This window comes from Pleurodeles waltl, chromosome 10 (assembly GCF_031143425.1).
Source record: "Pleurodeles waltl isolate 20211129_DDA chromosome 10, aPleWal1.hap1.20221129, whole genome shotgun sequence".
NCBI classification, from domain to species: domain Eukaryota; kingdom Metazoa; phylum Chordata; class Amphibia; order Caudata; family Salamandridae; genus Pleurodeles; species Pleurodeles waltl.
Genome location: NC_090449.1, coordinates 118,286,223 through 118,312,087, shown reverse-complemented (window position 1 = coordinate 118,312,087; position 25,865 = coordinate 118,286,223). Strand labels below are relative to the sequence as shown.

The following is a 25,865-nucleotide window of genomic DNA, read 5'->3' as shown; positions in this document are numbered from 1 at the left end:
GGCTGTCCTGACTGGCCAGTGACTCCTCCTTGTTGCTTTCTTTGTTCCCTCCAGCCTGGCCGCCAAAAGTGGGGGCCGTGGCCGGAGGGGGCGGGCAACTCCACTAAGCTGGAGTGCCCTGCTGGGCTGTGACAAAGGGGGGAGCCTTTGAGGCTCACCGCCAGGTGTCACAGTTCCTGCCTGGGGGAGGTGTTAGCATCTCCACCCAGTGCAGGCTTTGTTACTGGCCTCAGAGTGACAAAGGCACTCTCCCCATGGGGCCAGCAACATGTCTCTAGTGTGGCAGGCTGCTGGAACCAGTCAGCCTACACAGCTAGTTGGTTAAGTTTCAGGGGGCACCTCTAAGGTGCCCTCTGTGGTGTATTTTACAATAAAATGTACACTGGCATCAGTGTGCATTTATTGTGCTGAGAAGTTTGATACCAAACTTCCCAGTTTTCAGTGTAGCCATTATGGTGCTGTGGAGTTCGTGTTTGACAAACTCCCAGACCATATACTCTTATGGCTACCCTGCACTTACAATGTCTAAGGTTTTGTTTAGACACTGTAGGGGCACAGTGCTCATGCACTGGTACCCTCACCTATGGTATAGTGCACCCTGCCTTAGGGCTGTAAGGCCTGCTAGAGGGGTGTCTTACCTATACTGCATAGGCAGTGAGAGGCTGGCATGGCACCCTGAGGGGAGTGCCATGTCGACTTACTCATTTTGTTCTCACTAGCACACACAGGCTTGTAAGCAGTGTGTCTGTGCTGAGTGAGGGGTCTCTAGGGTGGCATAAGACATGCTGCAGCCCTTAGAGACCTTCCTTGGTATCAGGGCCCTTGGTACTAGAAGTACCAGTTACAAGGGACTTATCTGAATGCCAGGGTGTGCCAATTGTGGATACAATGGTACATTTTAGGTGAAGGAACACTGGTGCTGGGGCCTGGTTAGCAGGGTCCCAGCACACTTCTCAGTCAAGTCAGCATCAGTATCAGGCAAAAAGTGGGGGGTAACTGCAACAGGGAGCCATTTCTTTACAGATGGCATCTGTCGCTGTAGATACGCATGTTCTGCATAGACTAGTAAGCAGTTATCTCCCCAAAAGCGGTGGATCAGCCTGTAGGAGTGGAAGTAGTTTGAAATAATGTTCTTAATACGGCTTGACCTACTGTGGCTTGTTGTGCGGATAACACGTCTACACAGTAGTGCTTGGTGAATGTGTGAGGCGTAGACCATGTGGCTGCCTTACATATTTCTTGCATTGGGATGTTTCCTAGAAAGGCCATGGTAGCACCTTTCTTTCTGGTTGAGTGTGCCCTTGGTGTAATGGGCAGCTGTCGTTTAGCTTTAAGGTAGCAGATTTGGATGCATTTAACTATCCATCTGGCTATACCTTGTTTTGATATTGGGTTTCCTGCATGAGGTTTTTGAAATGCAATAAATAGTTGTTTAGTCTTTCTGATGTTCTTTGTTCTGTCAATGTAATACATCAATGCTCTTTTGACATCTAATGTATGTAGTGCCCTTTCAGCTACGGTATCTGGCTGTGGAAAGAACACTGGAAGTTCCACTGTTTGATTTAGATGGAACGGTGAAATAACCTTTGGCAAAAATTTAGGATTGGTCCTTAGGACGACCTTATTCTTGTGTAGTTGTATAAAAGGTTCCTGTATTGTAAACGCCTGAATCTCGCTTACTCTTCTTAGGGAAGTAATGGCGATGAGAAATGCCACCTTCCAGGTTAGGAACTGTATGTCGCAGGAGTGCATGGGTTCAAAAGGTGGACCCATAAGTCTAGTTAGGACAACATTTAGGTTCCATGAAGGAACAGGTGGTGTTCTTGGTGGTATAATTCTCCTAAGGCCCTCCATGAATGCTTTAATGACTGGTATCTTATATAGGGAAGTTGAATAGGTAGTCTGCAGGTATGCAGATATTGCTGCAAGGTGTATTTTAATGGAAGAGAAAGCCAGGTTAGATTTTCGTAAGTGAAGCAAGTAACCCACTACATGTTCTGGAGTTGTGTGTAATGGTTGTATTTGATTAATATGGCAGTAGCAGACAAACCTCTTCCATTTACTTGCATAGCAGTGCCTGGTGGATGGCCTTCTGGCTTGTTTTATGACTTCCATACATTCTTGGGTAAGTTGTAAGTGCCCGAATTCTAGGATTTCAGGAGCCAGATTGCTAGATTCAGCGATGCTGGATCTGGGTGTCTGATCTTTTGGTTGTGCTGTGTCAACAGATCTGGCCTGTTGGGCAATTTGATGCAGGGTACTACTGATAGGTCTAGTAGCGTTGTGTACCAGGGTTGCCTTGCCCAAGTTGGTGCTATCAATATGAGTTTGAGTTTGCTTTGACTGAGTTTGTTTACCAGGTAAGGAAGGAGAGGGAGAGGAGGAAAAGCGTAAGCAAATATCCCTGACCAGTTCATCCATAGGGCATTGCCTTGGGATTGTTCGTGTGGGTATCTGGATGCGAAGTTTTGGCATTTTGCGTTCTCCCTTGTCGCAAACAAGTCTATCTGAGGCGTTCCCCAGAGTTTGAAATAAGTGTTTAGAATTTGGGGGTGAATTTCCCATTCGTGGACCTGTTGGTGATCTCGAGAGAGATTGTCTGCGAGTTGATTTTGGATCCCTGGTATAAATTGTGCTATTAGGCGAATTTGGTTGTGAATTGCCCAACGCCAAATCTTTTGTGCTAGCAGGCTTAACTGCGTGGAGTGCGTCCCCCCCTGCTTGTTTAGATAATACATTGTTGTCATGTTGTCTGTTTTGACGAGAATGTATTTGTGAACTATTATTGGTTGGAAAGCTTTTAGTGCTTGAAAAACTGCTAGAAGTTCTAGGTGATTTATATGCAGTTTTGTTTGATGTACGTTCCATTGTCCTTGTATGCTGTGTTGATCGAGGTGTGCTCCCCACCCTGTCATGGAAGCATCTGTTATTACGTATTGTGGCACTGGGTCTTGGAAAGGCCGCCCTTTGTTTAAATTTATGTTGTTCCACCATAGAAGCGAGAGGTAAGTTTGGCGGTCTATTAACACCAGATCTAGAAGGTGACCCTGTGCTTGTGACCATTGTGATGCTAGGCACTGTTGTAAGGGCCTCATGTGCAGTCTTGCGTTTGGGACAATGGCTATGCATGAAGACATCATGCCTAGGAGTTGTAGTACCATCTTTGCGTGTATCCGTTGTGTTGGATACATGCGTTGTATGATGGTGTTGAAATTTCGAATTCTTTGTGGACTTGGAGTGGCTACTCCTTTTGATGTGTCTATTATGGCTCCCAGGTATTGTTGTACCTTGCGCGGCAGAATTTTGGATTTTGTGAAATTGACGGTGAACCCTAGTTTGAAGAGGGTTTGTATGATATGGTTTGTGTGATTTGAGCACTGTATTAACGAATGGGCCTTGATTAGCCAGTCGTCTAGATATGGGAACACATGTATTTGCTGCCTTCTTATGTGTGCAGCGACTACCGCTAGGCATTTGGTAAAGACTCTTGGTGCGGTTGTTAATCCGAAAGGCAGTACCTTGAATTGGTAATGTATTCCTTTGAATACAAACCTTAGGTATTTCCTGTGCGATGGGTGTATTGGTATATGGAAATAAGCATCCTTGAGGTCTAAAGTTGCCATGTAGTCGTGTAGTTTTAGCAATGGCAATACTTCTTGTAGTGTGACCATGTGAAAGTGGTCTGATTTGATGAAAGTGTTCACTACTCTGAGGTCTAGGATTGGTCTCGGCGTTTTGTCCTTCTTTGGTATCAGAAAGAACAGTGAGTAAACTCCTGTGTTTATTTGTGTGTTTGGCACTAATTCGATTGCATTGTTTTGCAATAGTGCCTGCACTTCTATCTCCAGGAGATTGGAATGGTGTGTTGTCAAATTTTGTGCTTTTGGTGGTATGTTTGGAGGGAATTGTAGAAATTCTATGCAATAACCATGTTGGATAATTGCTAGAACCCAAGTGTCTGTAGTGATTTCCTCCCATGCTTTGTAATAATGACTTATTCTTCCCCCCACTGGTGTTGTGTGGAGGGGGTGAGTGACATGTGAGTCACTGTTTAGTAGTAGGGGTTTTGGGGCTCTGAAATCTTCCTCTATTTCTAGGGAATTGCCCTCCTCTATATTGTCCCCGAAAACCTCCTCTATACTGTCCCTGGTAACTGGACGGTGTTGCTTGTGAGGTGCTGGCTTGTGTGCTTTGACCCCGAAACCCCCCTCGAAAGGGCGTTTTACGGAATGTGCTGTAATTCCCTCTGCTCTGCGGGGAGTAGAGTGCGCCCATGGCTTTGGCAGTGTCCGTATCTTTTTTGAGTTTCTCAATCGCTGTGTCCACTTCTGGACCGAACAGTTCTTTTTCATTAAAAGGCATATTGAGAACTGCTTGTTGAATCTCTGGTTTAAATCCAGACGTTCGGAGCCATGCATGCCTTCTGATAGTTACAGATGTATTAATTGTCCATGCAGCTGTATCTGCAGCGTCCATGGAGGAGCGGATCTGGTTGTTGGAAATGGTCTGTCCCTCCTCAACCACTTGTTTTGCCCTATTTTGTAAGTCCTTGGGCAGATGTTCAATGAGATGTTGCATCTCATCCCAGTGGGCTCTGTCATAGCGCGCAAGTAGTGCCTGGGAGTTCGCGATGCGCCACTGGTTTGCAGCTTGTGCTGCGACTCTTTTACCAGCTGCATCGAACTTGCGGCTTTCTTTATCTGGGGGTGGTGCATCTCCAGATGTGTGGGAGTTGGCCCTTTTCCTAGCTGCTCCTACAACGACAGAGTCTGGTGGCAGCTGTGTAGTGATGAAAACCGGGTCTGTAGGAGGCGCCTTATACTTTTTTTCCACCCTTGGTGGGATTGCCCTACTTTTGACCGGCTCCTTAAAGATTTCTTTCGCGTGCCGGAGCATACCAGGGAGCATAGGCAGGCTTTGGTATGAGCTGTGGGTGGAGGAGAGTGTGTTGAATAAAAAATCATCCTCGACCTGTTCTGAGTGGAGGCTTACGTTGTGAAATTGTGCTGCTCTAGCCACCACTTGAGAATACGCGGTGCTGTCTTCTGGTGGAGATGGCTTCGTAGGGTATGCCTCCGGACTGTTATCTGACACTGGGGCGTCGTATAGGTCCCATGCGTCTTGATCTTGGTCACCCTGGCTCATGGTGGTGTGAGCTGGGGAATGTGAAGGAGTTTGTGCTGGTGAGACGTTAATCACAGGTGGAGGAGAGGGTGGTGGGGTAACTCTTTTCACCACTTTTGGTTGTGGTGTCCGTTCAGTCTGGAACTCCAACCTTCTCTTTCTCCTAATGGGGGGAAGGGTGCTTATCTTTCCTGTCCCCTGCTGTATGAAGATACGCTTTTGCGTATGGTCCACATCAGTTGCTTGTAGCTCTTCCTCAAACCTATGCTTTTGCATCTGGGAGGTTAGCGAGTGCTCTTCTGTATAAGAGCCTGAAGCTGGGTCGCTTGCAGTTTGTTTCGGCATCGAAACCCTGTCTGCGTGTTTTTTCGGCTCCGAGGTGACTTTTTTCTTTTTCGGGGCTGAAACCTCTCGGCGTCGATCTTCTTCGGTGCCGCTGTCTCGGCGTCGAGCCGTGTCCACACCGGTATCTCGGTGTCGAGGCTTGTCTCCAGCACTTTCTCGGTCCCGAGAAGGCTGCGTGCCGGTGTCTCGACCGGAGTCGGACGACCTCGGCGCTGTTTGGGCCTTTTTCGGTGCCGACGGTCGGTCACCGAATTTATGGGTGGAGCCATGGCCGGATGGCAGTGGCGTCCCCTGGGCCTTGTAAATGTTTTTCTGTGTGGTTTTCGACGTCTTACTCACGGTTTGTGTATCGTCGAATCCTTCGGAGTCCGATTCTTGGATCGAGAAGGTACCTTCCTCTTCCTGCTCCTCGAACTCTCGGTGGGCTGTCGGCGCGGACGCCATCTGAAGTCTTCTGGCTCGACGGTCTCGGAGTGTCTTTCGGGACCGGAACGCACGACAGGCCTCACAGGTGTCTTCACTGTGCTCAGGTGACAGGCACAGGTTACAGACCAAGTGTTGGTCTGTATAGGGGTATTTATTGTGGCATTTGGGGCAGAAACGGAACGGGGTCCATTCCATCGGCGTTCTTCAGCACGCGGTCGGGCCGACCAGGCCCCGACGGGGGATCGAAAAAACTACCCCGAAGGGCACCGGAGCTCTTCGATCTTCGATGCGGTGTGGAATCTAAGTACGCCGATCCCGAACGCAACAATACCGGCGAAAATCTTCCGAAATTAGCTAATTTTCCGTTCCGAAACTCGGAGCGACAGGAACACGTCCGAACCCGATGGCGGAAAAAAAACAATCGAAGATGGAGTCGACGCCCATGCGCAATGGAGACAAAAGGAGGAGTCACTCGGTCCCGTGACTCGAAAGACTTCTTCGAAGAAAAACAACTTGTAACACTCCGGCCCAACACCAGATGGCGAGCTATTGCAGAACATGCGTATCTACAGCGACAGATGCCATCGAACAAATATCTACAAAGTAAATCCCAGCTTTTACTAAAGAACCCTCAAGAGTTGGGATTTTAACATATAAACATCTTGACAGGAGCAAACTTATACAACTGGAAAGAAGAGTCAATTCATCTACAAATATTTACCATATACACCGCCCCGAGTTGTAAAGGAATACTTTAAAACCAGAATGCTTAACACCTTTTAGCCCAGGACAAAGAATAGAGGATAGTCACCAATATAACTACTTATCTTGAATTCAATGTCTGGTCAATTAACACGTAATTATTTGTAAATATATGAAGTCAATATGCATTGTTTAGGAAATGTGTGAAATATTAGCAACTTCAATGAGCTCATTAAAAACTGATTGTGTAGTTTACAGATTACAACTATTCTATTTACACCTTTAACGAAAGTAGAGTCAATCAAAGCAAAACCTTTGGATGGAGGAGGATGTAATTTCCAGTACAGAACTACAATTTTTTAAGTGGCTATTTAGCATCCAATACAGCCATCAAAGGACTTTTATAAACTTTTTCGCAAAGTTCAAAGAAAGAAACGTATGTAAGTGAAAACGCTGTACACCATTTTTAGGTGATTTAATGAGGAAGTTTCATTGTATTCAAATGTTATTTTATGTTGTATAAAGCGTACCTTTCATTTCCACCACATCAACTGGAACCTGCTTTTCTCTCATTCTGAAGATCTCAAAGTTGGTAACAACGCCCTAAAGAAAGGGAGTAATTCTACTTTTAGACTCATGTCTAAGAACTCATTTGCAAAGAAAACTGATTTCCATAAACAAGTATTAACATAATTTTAGAAAGGAAACTTACCTGAGTCCCTTTGGGTGTCCGATCAACCTTGACACACAAGTAATCACCATTCTTTTGCCACTGAAGCTTGCAATCTACCACATTAAACAGATTCCGCACTCTAATTTCTTGCCTAGATGGCAGCTGCATCAACGTTACTCTTGCTGGGATGTCTTTGTCTTCAGGGACCCAAAATGCTATTATATTTCCGCCTGGAGACCACGAAAAGTCCCTTGGAAAACAAAGAGTGTAAATAGTCATAAAATAGTTATGACTAGTGTAGAATTGTGCTCAAAGCGTTGATCATTAAAATATTTTAATATTGCAGGCAATAAAGGACTTCATCTATAATTCAAAAGGGTAACCTGTTCAAAAGACCAAATAAAAAATAAAAAAAAATCAGTAATGAGAGAACTGCAAGTAAAAAGTGAGGACAGCATATTGAGCATTTAAGCACACAAGATCATTCCATCTCTAATGCAAAACAACACTGACATCAAAACATTCAGATGCTATTTATGTAGTCTCAGTAGTAGTGTGCTTAATGTCGACCAATCTTTATAGCTCTAAAGTTGGTGTCTGTGATTGCTACAGAATCGTGCATCAATGTAAAATGTACGGCCTAAACCCTACAGCTTCTGGAGGAGACAATAACAATAGTTACTTCTAATGCTAGTACTACAACATGGATATAGTCACATTCACAAACACTGGAATAGGTCAGCTTGCAAATGCAAACCACACTACCCTGGGCACCTTCCCCCTTGCCTGCATCGCTGAAGAGACCCCTTGGTCTCCCATTGATTTCAATTACAAACCCGACGATTGTTTGCACACTGCGCCCGCCCGCCCCCGTGCTGCTGAGGGTGTACTTTCTGTGTGGACTTGTGTCCCCCCCCCCAGGTAACCTACAAAACCCCCCTGGTCTGCCCTCCGAAGATGCGGGTACTTACCTGCTGGCAGACTGGAACCGGGACACCCCCTTCTACCATTGAAGCCTATGAGTTTTGGGCACCACTTTGACCTCTGCACCTGACCAGCCCTGAGCTGCTGTTGTGGTAACTTTGGGGTCGCTCTGAACCCCCAACGGTGGGCTACCTTGGACCCAAACTTGAACCCCGTAGGTGGTTGTAGGAAGTTGGCTCTGTATGCACTATTTCAAAGTAAGGAATAGTATGCACAGAGTCCAAGGGTTCCCCTTAGAGGTAAGATAGTGGCAAAAAGAGATAATACTAATGCTCTATTTTGTGGTAGTGTGGTCGAGCAGTAGGCTTATCAAAGGAGTAGTGTTAAGCATTTGTTGTACACACACAGGCAATAAATGAGGAACACACACTCAGACAATTCCAGGCCAATAGGTTTTTGTATAGAAAAATATATTTTCTTAGTTTATTTTAAGAACCACAGGTTCAAATTTTACATGTAATACTTCAAATGAAAGGTATTGGAGGTAGGTACTTTAGGAACTTTGAATAATCAAAATAGCATATACACTTTTCAAATAAATCACATATAGCTATTTTAAAAGTAGACAGTGCATTTTTCAACAGTTCCTGGGGGGAGTAAGAGTTAGTTCGTTTTTGCAGGTAAGTAAACCACCTACGGGGTTCAAGTTTGGGTCAAGGGGTGTCCTTGAGGGTGGCTACACCCTCTTTGTGCCTCCTCCCTGAGGGGAGGGGGGCACATCCCTATTCTTATTGGGGGAATCATCCAAAATCAAGATAGTGGATTTCTAAAAGTCAGAGTCACCTCAGCTCAGGACACCTTAGGGGCTGTCCTGATTGGCCAGTGACTCCTCCTTGTTTTTCTCATTATCTCTCCTGGACTTGCTGCCAAAAGTGGGGGCTGTGTCCAGGGGGCGGGCATCTCCACTAGCTGGAGTGCCCTGGGGCATTGTAACACGAAGCCTGAGCCTTTGAGGCTCACTGCTAGGTGTTACAGTTCCTGCAGGGGGAGGTGTGAAGCACCTCCACCCAGAGCAGGCTTTTGTTTCTGTCCTCAGAGAGCACAAAGGCCCTCACCACATGGGGTCAGACACTCGTCTCTCAGCAGCAGGCTGGCACAGACCAGTCAGTCCTGCACTGAACAATTGGGTAAAATACAGGGGGCATCTCTAAGATGCCCTCTGTGTGCATTTTTTAATAAATCCAACACTGGCATCAGTGTGGATTTATTATTCTGAGAAGTTTGATACTAAACCTCCCAGTATTCGGTGTAGCCATTATGGAGCTGTGGAGTTCGTTTTTGGCAGACTCCCAGACCATATACTCTTATGGCTACCCTGCACTTAAAATGTTTAAGGTTTTGCTTAGACACTGTAGGGGCATAGTGCTCATGCACCTATGCCCTCACCTGTGGCATAGTACAACCTGCCTTAGGGCTGTAAGGCCTGCTAGAGGGGTGACTTACTTATGCCACAGGCAGTGTGAGGTTGGCATGGCACCCTGAGGGGAGAGCCATGTCGACGTAGTCATTTTCTCCCCATCAGCACACACAAGCTGGCAAGCAGTGTGTCTGTGCTGAGTGAGGGGTCCCTAGGGTGGCATAAGACATGCTGCAGCCCTTAGAGACCTTCCCTGGCATCAGGGCCCTTGGTACCAGGGGTACCAGTTACAAGGGACTTACCTGGGTGCCAGGGTTGTGCCAATTGTGGAGTCAATGGTACATTTTAGGTGAAAGAACACTGGTGCTGGGGCCTGGTTAGCAGGGTCCCAGCACACTTCTCAGTCAAGTCAGCATCAATATCAGGCAAAAAGTGGGGGGTGACTGCAACAGGGAGCCATTTCTTTACAGTGTTCTACTTACCTGCAAGAACTAAAACTCTTACTCCCCATAGGAACTGTTGAAAATTGCACTAAGTGTCTAGTTTTACAATAGCTATATGTGATTTATGTGAAAAGTGTATATGCTATTTTGCCAATTCAAAGTTCCTAAAGTACCTACCTGCAATACCTTTCATTTGTATTACATGTAAATCTTGAACCTGTGGTTCTTAAAATAAACTAAGAAAATATATTTTTCTATACAAAAACCTATTGGCCTGGAATTGTCTTTGAGTGTGTGTTCCTCATTTATTGCTAGTGTATGTACAACAAATGCTTAACACTACTCCTTTGATAAGCCTACTGCTCGACCACACTACCACAAAATAGAGCATTAGTATTATCTCTTTTTGCCACTATCTTACCTCTAAGGGAAACCCTTGGACTCTGTGCATACTATTCCTTACTTTGAAATAGTGCATACAGAGCCAACTTCCTACACAGCCATATCAGAAAAAATAACTAAATAGTTCAAACTTCATTCACTTGTTAGAGATACCAGGATTAGTGAAGATCTACTCAAAGGAAGACTAGACTTACAAGTAATCAGTCTCATGATTAAGTTTGGTAAGAAAGTTTATATCAGATTGTGCTTTTCACATATATTAATGGTGACACAATTGTGACCCAGCTCTATAAAACCACCGTGAAGTATGGGTGGTCACTGATGACTGGTCAGTACCCTTTCTGAATGCGCTCATTTACCACTCGTGTCTCAAAAACACATGTACTGGTACACTGAAATGTATTGCATTTGACTGTCCTGCAATAGTAAAGTTGTGTAGGGAGGGCGCACTATAGGTGGTAGTATTGTCTTACCTAGGGATACAGTATCAAGCATCGGCAAAGCCAATAGGTATCACCACAAAAAAGCCTTTAAATCGCAAAGGTGAGGGAAAGTATAAGCATCAGGGCAAGAAAGAAACATGGAGCAGGAAGCACTGAGCAGGCAAAAGGTACAGTATGCGGATGGAGAGGAAAAGGAATGGGCAACAGGGGAAGGTGCAGCCTGGGGTAAAGCAACACGGAGGGTGGCTGGCAAGAAGCAGCTGCAACAGGTAAGAGCAATGTGGAGTGGGCAGGGGATAAGCACACAGGTGACAGAGTAAAGAGGTTAGGAGTACATGAGGATGAGCCAACACAGAAGAGCATGGGGAAAAGCACACTAGCAGATGGACTGCAGGGGGCAGGAAGTCCACAAGGAAGGCAACTGGGAAAAAAACATGGACTGTCAAGGAGTGCTTAAGCAAAACGGAAAAAGCAGTGCTTGAAAAGCAAGCAGTGAAATCATAGAAGCCAATCAAGAGTGATGGCAAAGAGGCAATGCTACATAGAAGGAACAAGTTCAAGACTGACAAGCTGTGACACAAATGGGAAGCAGGCAAATGATCAACAGGAGAGCCAACCAACAGTAAGCATTGGGTCGGCTCCAAACCTCTGTACATTTTTGGTAAGCCCACAATGTGTCTTACAACACACTGTCTAGTAAGCAAGGTCTGAAAATCACTGTTTGCCAAGTATTTAAAAGTATGTGCTTCTGACAAAAAACAATTCTACTTTTATTCATCTGAAGTATCAACTTCTAGTGAGACACAAAACCCAAAAAAGGAACCAGTAGCATATAAAGTTTAAAGGTCTCCAATTCTGTACTTTTGGGGGTGGTTTAAACATGTCAGGCAGATCTGTCAACTGTCCTCACAAATCCCATGCCAATAGGTCCTGTCTGCTAGGCATCTGGCAGTGCAAAACAGGAGACTGTAGGAGCAAGCAGCATGTTAATCAGCACATTCACAAGGTTCGGGCTGATGCCAGACCAAAAAAATAAATTTTAAAAAAATCTAAAAAATCAAGTCCTTGACTAACACCTGACCTACACACGTATTCAAGACAACCGTTGTTTTAAAACATAAAGCAACTGCATTATGGTAAGTGTAGTTTCAGTTGCCCTGTAAGGGAGTAGACTCAGGAAATCACATGACATCTCGGGTGGAAGTGATCTCTGAAATGTCATTTGACTGTTGTGAGTATATGCTGTAAACTGCAAGTATCAGACAGCAACATGATGTGACGTAATGCCCAGAGTCAGTCATTTCACATGGGATAAGTGCAGTCTAGACGTCTAACATAAACCATCTCAATGGGGAGAATGGTTCTTAAATTTGGGATTGGATCAAAAATAGCAGCTCCCTATGTCATATCTCTGGAATTCACAAAACCAATATAATGGTATAAAAGCTTTGTGAAATAGTCACAGATTGCCTAAAATGTCTGTCATCAACTCAAGTAGGACTCGTTCATCAACGCTATAGATGCAGTGGGCCCCACCGCCACCAGCCTGACATTGTTACCCTCTTATGGGGAGCTCTGTTTAGGTTTAAATGCAGGGTGTCTGTCTGTCAAGATTCCACAGTAGGCTGGACCATGCAATTGGAGTGGATATTTATAGGTGGGGAGGCTGCTCTCAATGACGATAAGAAGGACTTTATCCAGTATGACAGCAATAGTATAGTGTGGCGTCATACATATATCGCTTAGTGGCACGTTACCTATACAGGTTTTAAACGCAGTAAAACACTGGTTGCTGTCATTCTTGTGGATGGTACACATTGTATGTACCTTAGGAGAACGAGGGGCGGCGCATGCTTTGAGACAGCTGACCAACAGGAGCGGTGGATGTGTTGGGATGGACAACAAAAAAAGAACAATGAGTGAAATCCCGTGGTTGTGAACCAAGCATCTAAAGGCGGGAGAATCAGAACCAATGCACCAATAAAAACCCAGCATTCTTCAATGGCATAAAAAAATAAAAAAATGGCAATAGTGGGCGTGGTTAATAGTCCATAGAAGTGATTACAGTTTGTCCTGAAGACTGCACTCACGCACTGCCTATGCTCGACCTAAAAAAGGGAGAACCTCCAACATGCTACAATGTTGAGCATACTTGAAGAAACCTAAGCAGGTCAAGAAAAGTCACACCTAGCAAAGGGAAACCCTTAGCACCGCAAAAAATGATTTAAATGTCTGCTCATAAACATGTCGCTCTAGACCCCAAAACCGCTCAGGTATTTTAAAGAAAAAAATTAAATCCCACTTGCAGAGACCTATGCTTCAGAGTGAAAAAATAAATTCAGTGCAAGGTTGGAGCCCTCAGGAAGCCACCAAGCAAATGTCACATTTACTCTAATAGGCTGATACCCATTTGACCTGTTATCGTTCCTCTTTTAAAATGGAAGACTAAAACATTAGAAGACTAAAAAACATACCCGCTGATTTTTTGAAGCACATATTTGCCTCAGATTCTAAATGCCCCTTAAAACATTAAAAATATGAAAATGTGTCACACACTGGCATTTGACAAATGAACATGAGTTTTCGCCACAGAAAATGTCACTGAATTTCACACAGGCACATAATAGAGAAATAGTCTAGTAATTACAAAGCTTGATCAAGGTCCTATTGTGAAGAACTAAAACATGTTTAGGCATTTTAAACGTTTCATAGTATAATGTGAAAAAGTAACTCAAGAACTTACTTTATTCCAGGGATCTTCAGACTTTTTTTGTCCAACAGTCCCATCGACTGCAAAAAAGAAAAATGTATTCCAGTTTAATAACGCCCACAACAAATCTAGAGCCCTCAAACCACATGCTTAGTACAAAGCTATCTGTAGGAAGTTGGCTCTGTATGTGCTATTTCAAAGTAAGGAATAGCATGCACAGAGTCCAAGGGTTCCCCTTAGAGGTAAGATAGTGGCAAAAAGAGATAATACTAATGCTCTATTTTGTGGTAGTGTGGTCGAGCAGTAGGCTTATCCAAGGAGTAGTGTTAAGCATTTGTTGTACATACACATAGACAATAAATGAGGTACACACACTCAGAGACAAATCCAGCCAATAGGTTTTTGTATAGAAAAATATCTTTTCTTAGTTTATTTTAAGAACCACAGGTTCAAATTCTACATGTAATATCTCATTCGAAAGGTATTGCAGGTAAGTACTTTAGGAACTTCAAATCATCAAAATTGCATGTATACTTTTCAAGTTATTCACAAGTAGCTGTTTTAAAAGTGGACACTTAGTGCAATTTTCACGGTTCCTAGGGGAGGTAAGTATTTGTTAGGTTAACCAGGTAAGTAAGACACTTACAGGGCTTAGTTCTTGGTCCAAGGTAGCCCACCGTTGGGGGTTCAGAGCAACCCCAAAGTCACCACACCAGCAGCCCAGGGCCGGTCAGGTGCAGAGTTCAAAGTGGTGCCCAAAACGCATAGGCTAGAATGGAGAGAAGGGGGTGCCCCGGTTCCGGTCTGCTTGCAGGTAAGTACCCGCGTCTTCGGAGGGCAGACCAGGGGGGTTTTGTAGGGCACTGGGGGGGACACAAGTCCACACAGAAATTTCACCCTCAGCGGCGCGGGGGCGGCCGGGTGCAGTGTAGAAACAAGCGTCGGGTTCGCAATGTTAGTCTATGAGAGATCTCGGGATCTCTTCAGCGCTGCAGGCAGGCAAGGGGGGGATTCCTCGGGGAAACCTCCACTTGGACAAGGGAGAGGGACTCCTGGGGGTCACTTCTCCAGTGAAAGTCCGGTCCTTCAGGTCCTGGGGGCTGCGGGTGCAGGGTCTCTCCCAGGCGTCGGGACTTTAGGTTCAAAGAGTCGCGGTCAGGGGAAGCCTCGGGATTCCCTCTGCAGGCGGCGCTGTGGGGGCTCAGGGGGGACAGGTTTTGGTACTCACAGTATCAGAGTAGTCCTGGGGTCCCGCCTGAGGTGTCGGATCTCCACCAGCCGAGTCGGGGTCGCCGGGTGCAGTGTTGCAAGTCTCACGCTTCTTGCGGGGAGCTTGCAGGGTTCTTTAAAGCTGCTGGGAACAAAGTTGCAGCTTTTCTTGGAGCAGGTCCGCTGTCCTCGGGAGTTTCTTGTCTTTTCGAAGCAGGGGCAGTCCTCAGAGGATGTCTAGGTCGCTGGTCCCTTTGGAAGGCGTCGCTGGAGCAGGATCTTTGGAAGGCAGGAGACAGGCCGGTGAGTTTCTGGAGCCAAGGCAGTTGTCGTCTTCTGGTCTTCCGCTGCAGGGGTTTTCAGCTGGGCAGTCCTTCTTCTTGTAGTTGCAGGAATCTAATTTTCTAGGGTTCAGGGTAGCCCTTAAATACTAAATTTAAGGGCGTGTTTAGGTCTGGGGGGTTAGTAGCCAATGGCTACTAGCCCTGAGGGTGGGTACACCCTCTTTGTGCCTCCTCCCAAGGGGAGGGGGTCACAATCCTAACCCTATTGGGGGAATCCTCCATCTGCAAGATGGAGGATTTCTAAAAGTTAGAGTCACTTCAGCTCAGGACACCTTAGGGGCTGTCCTGACTGGCCAGTGACTCCTCCTTGTTTTTCTCATTATTTTCTCCGGCCTTGCCGCCAAAAGTGGGGCCTGGCCGGAGGGGGCGGGCAACTCCACTAGCTGGAGTGTCCTGCTGGGTTGGCACAAAGGAGGTGAGCCTTTGAGGCTCACCGCCAGGTGTGACAATTCCTGCCTGGGGGAGGTGTTAGCATCTCCACCCAGTGCAGGCTTTGTTACTGGCCTCAGAGTGACAAAGGCACTCTCCCCATGGGGCCAGCAACATGTCTCGGTTTGTGGCAGGCTGCTAAAACTAGTCAGCCTATACAGATAGTCGGTTAAGTTTCAGGGGGCACCTCTAAGGTGCCCTCTGGGGTGTATTTTACAATAAAATGTACACTGGCATCAGTGTGCATTTATTGTGCTGAGAAGTTTGATACCAAACTTCCCAGTTTTCAGTGTAGCCATTATGGTGCTGTGGAGTTCGTGTTTGACAAACTCCCAGACCATATACTCTTATGGCTACCCTGCACTTACAATGTCTAAGGTTTTGTTTAGACACTGTAGGGGTACCATGCTCATGCACTGGTACCCTCACCTATGGTATAGTGCACCCTGCCTTAGGGCTGTAAGGCCTGCTAGAGGGGTGTCTTACCTATACTGCATAGGCAGTGAGAGGCTGGCATGGCACCCTGAGGGGAGTGCCATGTCGACTTACTCGTTTTGTCCTCACTAGCACACACAAGCTGGCAAGCAGGGTGTCTGTGCTGAGTGAGAGGTCTCCAGGGTGGCATAAGACATGCTGCAGCCCTTAGAGACCTTCCTTGGCATCAGGGCCCTGGGTACTAGAAGTACCAGTTACAAGGGACTTATCGGGATGCCAGGGTCTGCCAATTGTGGATACAAAAGTACAGGTTAGGGAAAGAACACTGGTGCTGGGGCCTGGTTAGCAGGCCTCAGCACACTTTCAATTGTAAACATAGCATCAGCAAAGGCAAAAAGTCAGGGGGCAACCATGCCAAGGAGGCATTTCCTTACACTATCTTTTTGCTCAGGAATTACAACAGGCTGAATTTAATCCCCTAAAACAAACGAGCTCCAGAAAAATTAGAACGTCCTTGTTTGCCTATTTCAAAACAATGATCAAAGAGATCGAGAAACCGAATACAACTTTTATTGCTTACATTCCTAGAAAACCACTTGACCACTGATGGAAGAAAATGCACAATGAACGCAATACAAACATAAGCTGTAAATCAGATATTATATACCCAGAAAACTTAAATACTAAAACCAGTAGAAAAAAAAGGAAAGCGAGAGGGAATATTTACAGCACACAGAAAAATGGCACGAGAAGGTGCGACAGTGAAATGCATCTGAAAATAATCCTACAGAAAAGAGAAAAATGATTGAAGCTGAAGGTGCGGATGTGGGATAAGCAAACAAACACCCAATACGGCTTACAGAAGAAAAGTGACATAAGTGAAGGGAATTAAGCACGAGCTGCACAATCAACGCACTTGTTTACAATAAAGAAATAGGGTTACAAAATAGGAATCCCGCAGTGGGAAAGATGCCACAAGTGAGAAGGATTTAATAAGTGGAGAAGATTGGAACAGCAAGCAAATAATGAACTGAGCCACTGGGTAAGATGTTTGACGGTTTAAGGCATTTAAAAAAAAAAAAAAAAAAAAAAAACTCACAGGAGTTTCATAGATGCTTAGTGTGTCAGAGGTCATTCGTGCAAAGAATTTACCATCATGGCTCCACCTAAGAGAAAATACAAATATGGCGTCAAGAGTTTTGCTTTCATGCTCAAATATAATTTACATGGAAGAAAGCATACCAGTTGGTGTAAAATGTTAATCCAAGACAATAACTCAAACTTACTTAAAAATAGGCCAATGGGCTGAGCTCTCACAATGAAATCCTCTCTTTTTCTGTCCTGTAAGGATATCCCAGATAATAATTGCCTGGGGGTCATCCTTTGTGTCCATCAGGGGGCTGAAGGTCACCATGTATCTAGAAGGAAAAAAGGTCACTTGTTAATCAGTGCAGCACATAGGTATACTCTTCTTCTAGGCAGAATCGGAAATTAAAACCCCTAATTAGGACAACTTGAGCAATAATTCTAACAACTGCCCACTGTAGAGTCAGAAATACGGTATGCATTACTGTGAAAAAGGCCACTATGTAAACACCTTCACCAAACGAGATTGTAAGAAGTTATTTTTAGAAAACAAACCTGTAGAACTTAACTTCACATCAGTGAGGTCGCTAAATTAGTAACTGACCCGAATTGCCATCCAGCAGTGCCTTGATTAAATGGTTAATATTAAGAATTCAGTTTAAAACCTATTTGTGGCATTCATTTGCAGAAAGACAAGTCTCTATTGATCAACAAAGAACCTCTATCCTCCAAATGACCTACTTATTACTTAAATAAATAAATGCAGATCAACACTTCTGGTCAGCTTGGTGGCAGGTAAGGAAGACCACATTTAATCAATCCTCTGTGAATTTGTTTTATACTCACTTCACACACTGCATGTCACGCCAGACATTCAGAAAAGCCAAAGGGTCTAATTACCTCCTAACTGTTGCCTTCATATAAGTGATATCTCTTGCTGGGTAACCTGGTGTACTTATGAAACCTATGTCTGGGTGGCACACTAAAGTATACAAAAAGTGATGGCTAGAATGCCTAAATTAATTTTAGCAACGGATAACTACTAGAGGCAGCATGCCATAGTTACTCTGCACACCATGCCACCTCACCCTGGACCCAGCTATATGCAAATTGATCCTGACTCTGCTTCAACTGGAACAGTCCAGCCTAAACTGCCAATCCAGGGCCTCCATCTGGGTGAGCCTTTATACCCAGACTGAATGAACAGTTATAGGAAAGTGGTACCAAACACAAGTATATTATATACACATATTTGTCACTGTGAGCTATATAAGTACACTTGAATAGGGTTACTTTTGTTATAGAATAATACTCTTATTTTACAGGATGTTCAGAGTACGAAATATTGCAACAGAATTTGATTTAAATAAAAGATCTTCTGGTGCAATATACGTTTTTCACTCTTGGCAGCAAGTATGCCTCGGTTTACTTTTGAAGACAGAAAGAATGATACTATTGAATATGTCACAAAATTGTTGTGAAATTATATTTAAATTTTAAAAATACTGCACACTATACATTAGTCACCACAGGAAACCGTTAAGATAAAAACACCATCAGGTACTAAATGCGAGTTCAGTAGCCAAAACAGTAGTTTTGTGGTTAGTCACCCTGTAAACGTTCAAAGGGAGCTGGAGCGTAACTACAACTAATACATTAATTTTTGCCCTCAGAGTCAATTACTCTAGGCCTGTACTAATAAGCCACAAAAAGTGAGGGAAAGAATAAATCTTGAAGGACAGGTCAATAAGGGTATTCCTAAGCACCCTTTATGGGGTGTTAATACTGCTTACCATGTGGGTTCTACTCATCTATTCTAGAGAAGCATTCTAAGGATGTCTGAGGCAAAGTGGTATTTGAAAATACAAAAGCAGAGGTCTAGCATTTATCTAATTGAACTACTGGTATGGTCAAGGTGCCCTATGATTTTGAGCACAACACAGGGTACCAACATCCAGATCAAATCCATTGGATTTAAAACCCCAGTAACCTCCCAGGTCTTAATTGATGTAATTTAACATGTAGTAGAAAGTCTGCGAGTAGCTGTGGTACTAGGACAAAAAAAGAAAACTAATATATATATATATATATATATATATATATATATATATATATATAAATAAATAAAATGTGTGTTTTGCTAATAAATTTGGTGCTGCTTGACGAATCTTCACAAAATTTTCAAAACTAATTCTTGTCTGTTCAACTGCCGTCTTGAAATGTTTGGGGTTATCCATCAAGTAGGGGCAGAGAAAAGGGGGGGTGGGGGGGGGCCACAAAATGCGTTTTCCCCATTTATTTTTCCAGCGGTCTTTAGACACGTCTACAGCCAAAACTGCTGAACAAAAAGACAACAAATTTGGCAGGAAAGTAGATCTTGTTGCACAGATTGTGCTTTTTCTAATTTGGTGTAAATCCATTTAGTAGTTTTGGAGATATTAAAAGGTAAAAAAACAGATATCTAGGGATGCGGATCCTTCGCAGATCCAACTGTCCCCGTGCTAATATCGCTGCCTACGCTTGAACAAGAAAGTGTTGGCAGCCATATTGGGACTCCGCTCCAGTTGAGTCCCACAAAAAAAAAAAAAAAAAAAAAAAAAAAAAAAAGAGAAGAAAAAAAGGGGCCAGGTCACTGAGCCCCTAGCCTTGGTCTACAGGTCGATTATGGACCCCGACAGGGCTAAAAAGCATTGTTTTCTTTAAAATGTCAGGAAAATCTGCAGATGTAGAACAGCAGATTTTCCCAACAATTATTTCTTTAAAGACAGGTCTTTTGTCCTTCTTTATTCCATTTTTATTTTGCCCTTGTGTGGGCTAGGTCCCTGGGGCTTTGAAGGATTGAAGGAGGAGGGGGTGTATGTCACCCCCATCCTAGGGCATGTATTAGCCCCAGAGACCACCACCTCCCCAGGGCAAAACATTAATTTCAAATGGGGGAGGCCAGCACCCTCTGCAGCCCTGGGGTGTGCCACCTCTCAAAATGCAACTTAACTAAGCTCACCACCTCATCCCCCCCCCCCCCCCCCCCCACAAACACACACAGCCCGGGGACCGCCATCTTCCCAGGGCTGAAGTAAAATAATGGAGGTCGGTCGGGGACCCCCAACCCTGGGGACCCGCACTCTAGGGCTATTTAAACATTTGAGGGGGGCCATCCCCACACCCCACCCCCCTTGCCAACTCCTGCTATGTCTGGTGGTGCCCACCCCCAGGACATAGCTGCTTGCTCTGACTTGGCTGGAGCTTTGGCAGCTCTTTGGCAGTGTTGAAGGGGAAACACTCTGCCTCCAGCGAGCAAGTGCTGTCAAACTGCACTCACCCGCTCAAAGCAGAGGATTCCTCTGTTTCCCTGGCTGCAGAGATTCAGAGGAAGCTACTTCTTTTGCAGACTATTGCTTTTGCATGTTTAGCAGTTCCATGTGTCCAAAAGCAATGCCTGCTCCCACAGGAGGCTAGAAGGGTCCCAGACCCCCATTTAATTAGGGTGAGGCCCCAGAGATCCAAGGTAACTAACTTGCGCCCTCGCCATGCACTGCTAATTACCCCAGATATCACAGCACTTATGACAACTTTTAAAATATCAATAAAAACATCAATGAAACATTAGAAGTCAAATTATTGAAGAAAAAAGCTGTGCATGGCGGGGGCACGAGTTATAGTTACCTCAGGGCAAGAGTTATAGTTACCTGAAATAACTAACTAGCACTGCTGAATTTCTCTGGTTTTGTGCGAGTAAATTCAGAATCTAAGTAAGACGTCCCTGTCAACTTTGGTTTTTTAAGTGAATATAATTAGGACCTAGGATCCATAGGAAAAGCGTTTCCTGTTTTGCCAATAACTTTGGCGCTGTTTGACGAATCTTCACAAAGGTTTTCAGAATTAGTAACAGTGGCTTCAGCTGCTGTCTTGACAGTTTCTGGGTGATTCGGCAAGCAGGGGCCTAGAAAAAGGGGGGGCCCTTAACACTTTTTTCCAACATGCAATTTCCCATAGGGATTTTGGACACCACTACATCCCGAACCACTGGACGGAACTACAACAAATTTGTCAGGAAGGTAGCCCTTGGTCCAGAAAGAAACCTTTTTGATTTTTGGTCTAAATCCTTTCAGCAGTTTTTGAGCAATGAAAGAAAAAACTAATTTGAATATCTAGAGGTGCGTCCCGGCACTAAGTGCCAGGAGTGACTGGGAATTTCTTGGGACAGGGGCGCCACGGGGCCTGATTTGCGGCTGTCCGCCCTCCTTTTCGGCTGCGAGAGGCAGCAAAGGGACCGGGGGGTGCTGAAGCCACCCCCCCCAGACCACGTGTAGGGCGTCCCCCCCCCCAAGACCGCACGTAGGGCGCCTCGCCGCGGCCCGTGGTGAAGAGTGAATGTTGGTGGCAGGGAGGGGGCCCGCACCGCACGATCCGGTCGGGCCCCTTGACCTGCGGGGACCAAGGTCTGGCGGAGCGCTGGGCAGTCTTGCCTGGCGGCTGGAATAGGGCCAACCTGAGGAGCTGGGCAGGTGGACCGCCCGGGTTAGTGCCCTGAGACGGAGCGTGGAGGTCCCAGTCGGAGTGGGGAGAAGATGCTGCAGCGGCGCAGACAGTTTGTGGCGTCAACGGATCAAGGGGCAGAAATAAGGGGGTCCAGAGGCCCCCCGGTCAACGCAAGGGCTTCGAGGAGATCGTGTAGGCACGGGAAGAGTGGTGTGAGGCGGAGAGACGACGTTGGTGATGTGGCCTGAGTCGTGAGGAGCAGAGTGTGACGATCTGCGGTGGACAGCGCTGGTGCATAGTGGAGCCGGTGTTGGTGCTTGACCGGGTGGGAGACAATTGTGCCACCGCAGCCGCTTGGACAGATCCAGACGGGTCGCATGCCGGGGACTGCTTGGAGGAGCCGGGAGTGAGTCCGTAATGGCCTTCCCACATACCCTTTGGTGCTTGGGCCCCTGGAGGGAATCCTCGCCGCCGCCGCCAGACTGGAGACAGTGATGGGGAAAGAAAGCAAGTAAACAGCCGCCGGCATCGCAGAAGCGCATAGATCACTTTGCCAGGCAGACGTCCCCTCTGTTGGGGGCGTGACCAGGGCCCCAAGACCGCAGCGGCGGAAGGGGTAAATACAATCCTTCAGGCCAACCAGTCTTCGCAGTTGGCGGTAGAGACGAGGGTGGGGGAGGTGCGAGAGGATGTTGACCTACTGCAGCAGGACCTACGGAACGCAGTGGGTCGAATTAAGGAGGTGGAGGACCGCGTCTCCCAGGCCGTGGATGAGATTGCGGCTCTCAAGGCTAAGGTCGCACAGTTGCACACTCACACGGGTGAACTGAACCACAGGGCCGAAGATGCTGAAAACCGGGCTTCGTGGGATTCCCGGCGGAGGCGGAGCACGCCATTAATTTCCTGGAACGTTGGATCAAGCCCTGGGTCCCCGACCATCAGCTCTCCCCCTGGTACGCCACTGAACGCGCGCATAGGGCTCTGGCACCCCGGCCCCCACCGGGCGGCCCTCGACGCCCGATGATTGCGCCGTTACTCAACTTCAAAGATCAGGACAATATCCTGCAAGAGGTGAGGGCCACGAACCCTGTTCCGCAGGAGGGGGCGGAGTGGCCTGCGCAGCAGATCGATAGATGATGGCCGGGCGGGCCAGAGTCAATCCGAGGACGGGGCCATATTGGAAGCCCCTGGCAGGAGGAGCCCGGCCCTGGGGGAGGGGGGGGGGGGGGGGGGGGGGGAGGCGTGGCTGTTGAGCACCTCAGTCAGTCACCTCAGCTTTCTTGTGAATGACCTGCCTGAACCCTGTGCCGAAGGGGAGAACATAGATATCGGCGTCCCTCCGACGCTGGACGCGGGGCGGCAGAGGGCCATATTGGACCCCTCCTTCAAGATGGAGTTCTGCACCACTCCACGCTTACTACGGACACTCTGTATTCACAGTTCTGGGCGACAGATGCTTCTGGGTTGGAAGTATGGGGGGGGGAGAAATGGGGTGGGATTGTTTATTCATTGTTGTCTAAGATTGGACTTGCGTTTTGTTTTCTTGTTCTTTGTCACAATGGGAAGTTCGGACAGACGTGCTCCTCGGGAAGCGACTGCGTTTGTACCAATGTCTGAGTGCGACAAGCGGGTCCTCTCCTGGAATGTAAACGGGCTCCTGGGAAAAATTAAGCAGTCCGCGGCCTTCTCTATCATCCGTTGCTTTGCCTCTTCTGTGGTTCTGCTCCAGGAGACCCACTTGATGGGCACTCGGTGCCCTATGCTCATGAGGGGGGGCTATGACAGGATTTATCACCTGGGATTCTCCAGGGGCTTGAGGGGTGTGGTGGTGCTGCTGCATCGTTCCTTGCCAATGGCGGTAGCTGTCTCCTGGTTGGATCCGCAGGGGCAGTATGTGGCGGTGTCTGGCCTACTTGGGGGATATCCAGTTAATATCCACCACCACTTCCACTGAAGGTCTAGATCCCACATCTGCTCTCACCTTTGATCCACATACGATCATTTATCCCAGGTAATCGGACTACACACAAGGAAGTCCGAGAAAGGCCTTAGACCAGTACGTCAGGAACCACCCATGTTCTGAATGCCCTCTCCCTGACATTCCCGGAAAAGTAGACCTGACTCCAGAACTAGACCCCAATCTAGCTCCTCCGAAGACCCTAAAAAGGTTATAGATAGATCACAGAAGTCCTGCCAGGACAGTCTTAGACCTTGCAGGCCCCTTGTGCAAAATTTGGACCCGGAAGTAGCCCCAAAGAATCTTGCCCCCTGATAGACCCAAATACCCTAGCAGGGTGGGCACAACGCACATTGTCCATCCAGGACAAGGCGAATTGTGCTATCTCCATGGGAAAGAGACAATCGATTTTACTACGTATCAATCCCAAACTAGCAGATCTAGCCAATGCTGAGTGGGTCTCCTGGCTAATGGCCTTCTGTTTGGGGACTTGGGCAAGTTTGTCTACACATTCAGGGCCCTCGACAACAATGCTTTTTGGCCAGGGCTGGCAGAAATAGAGGGAGTCTGTCCAGAGACTCCATTGCACACAGCCCTCATCCAAGCTACACCACCTAAGGCAGGGGATACACGTCTCGGGCCAGAGACACTTCTATCCCGCCAAAGCAGAGCCAAGACCTGCCAGTTTCAACTGAGGTGGCTTCCAGGGCAACTACAATTCTGGCTCCAACTTCCAAGGTAAACTTGATCTCACCCTCGGCTGTAAAACTAGGGGGCAGAACCAGATTCTTTCTACACAATTGGTCTTTGTTGGCATCAGATCAATGGGTACTGGAAACTGGCAGGTTTTCACCTAGAGTTTTTTGGGAACCCCCAACAGACGGGCCTACCAAAACCAATCCATTTTTCCCTACTAGATTGTTCCTTTATTCAACAAGAGATACACCAGTTGTCGATCAAAGACGCAATTTCCCTGTGTAAAACAGACCCCTGGGAGGTTGTCAGCAATATATTTGAAGTAAACAAGAAAGGGGAGTTCACGCCCAGTAATCAACTTGAAAGAATTCAACAGTTGGATTCTTTATTGTCACTTCAAGATGGAAGGGATCCATCTTCTCAGAGTCATTCTCAGGGAAGGCGATTGGATGGTTCGTTTAGACCTGAAGGACGCCTATCTCTCGATCCCAATATTTCCCCCTCACAGTAAGTTCCTATAATTCAGATGGGAAAATAAATGGTTCCACTTCAGGGTTCTCCTCTTTGGACTATCTTCTGCCCCTTGGTGCTTCACCAAGGTTATGCGTCTAGTGACAGAGAAGCTCGGTTTCAGAGGGGTCGAACGATCGTCTACTTTGACCACACACTGCTCATTGCCAAAGATGTCCAGTCACTCATGCAACATTTAGAATGGACCATTCAGTTACTCCAGGATCTTGGATTTCTGATCAATGCAAAGAAATCCAATCGGACCCCTTCTCGTCAGAAGGACTTTCTGGCTTTCCAGATCAAGGCTTCTACTTCTCTTCTATTCCTTCTGGCCCAGAACTTACACTCAATTTAGGAGGAGATCCAATCCACTCTCCAAAAAGACAAGACTTCCCTCAAGGTATTAGCCAGAATAGTAGGCTTGTTAGCGTCTTCCATACAAGCCATCATTCCAGCGCCTCTACATTACAGGGTGCTTCAACACCTAAAGATCCATCACCTCCAGAAAAGCCCGACATATGCAGAGCTCATAGACCTCACCCCAGAGACTTGCAGAGAACTTTAGTGGTGGCTAGACCACATGTCAGAGTGGAACAGTAGAGCCATATTCAGCTCTTGGCAGATATCATTCTAGAATCAGACGCCAGCAGGTGAGGTGGGGAACAAGGTGCAGCTCAATTTCCACAGGAGGCCACTGTCCTGTCAAGAATCTCATCTTAACATAAACTGCTTAGAGCTGTTAGCAGGCTTTGCGATGAAGACACTAGTCAAACTCTCCAACTGTTGCGTTTTACTGTGCATGGACAGCATTTCTACGGTCCATAATGTCAACAAACTAGGCGGGACAAGATCACGAGTTCCAGCAGAGATTGCAAAGACCTTCTGGCATTACTGCCTTCAGAATCAGACTGCAGTGACAGCAGACTATCTCCCAGGCCAACTCAATACAACAGCAGACTGGAACTCCAGGTATCTCAGAGATCCCAGCGAATGGAGTCAGTCAGTATTCCAGGCCCTACAAATGAGATGGGGCCAATGTCAAATAGACCTATTTGCATCCTGTCTGTCACATCAACTACACCTCTTCTTTCCTTGGAGACCGAATTCCATG

General features: G+C 46.4%; 1 protein-coding gene across 1 annotated transcript in view; it reads right to left on the bottom strand.

Moving 5' to 3' along the window:
* The window catches only part of EIF3B (eukaryotic translation initiation factor 3 subunit B), a 196,498-nt gene that overhangs the window by 93,199 nt on the left and 77,434 nt on the right, over positions 1-25,865 (bottom strand). The window contains exons 7-11 of the mRNA XM_069209942.1: positions 17,313-17,444; positions 17,126-17,192; positions 13,643-13,689; positions 7,310-7,520; positions 7,128-7,200 (exon numbers count right to left, since the gene is read on the bottom strand). Coding sequence (XP_069066043.1) covers positions 7,128-7,200; positions 7,310-7,520; positions 13,643-13,689; positions 17,126-17,192; positions 17,313-17,444 — 530 coding nt within the window. The remainder of the gene's footprint in view (positions 1-7,127; positions 7,201-7,309; positions 7,521-13,642; positions 13,690-17,125; positions 17,193-17,312; positions 17,445-25,865) is intronic.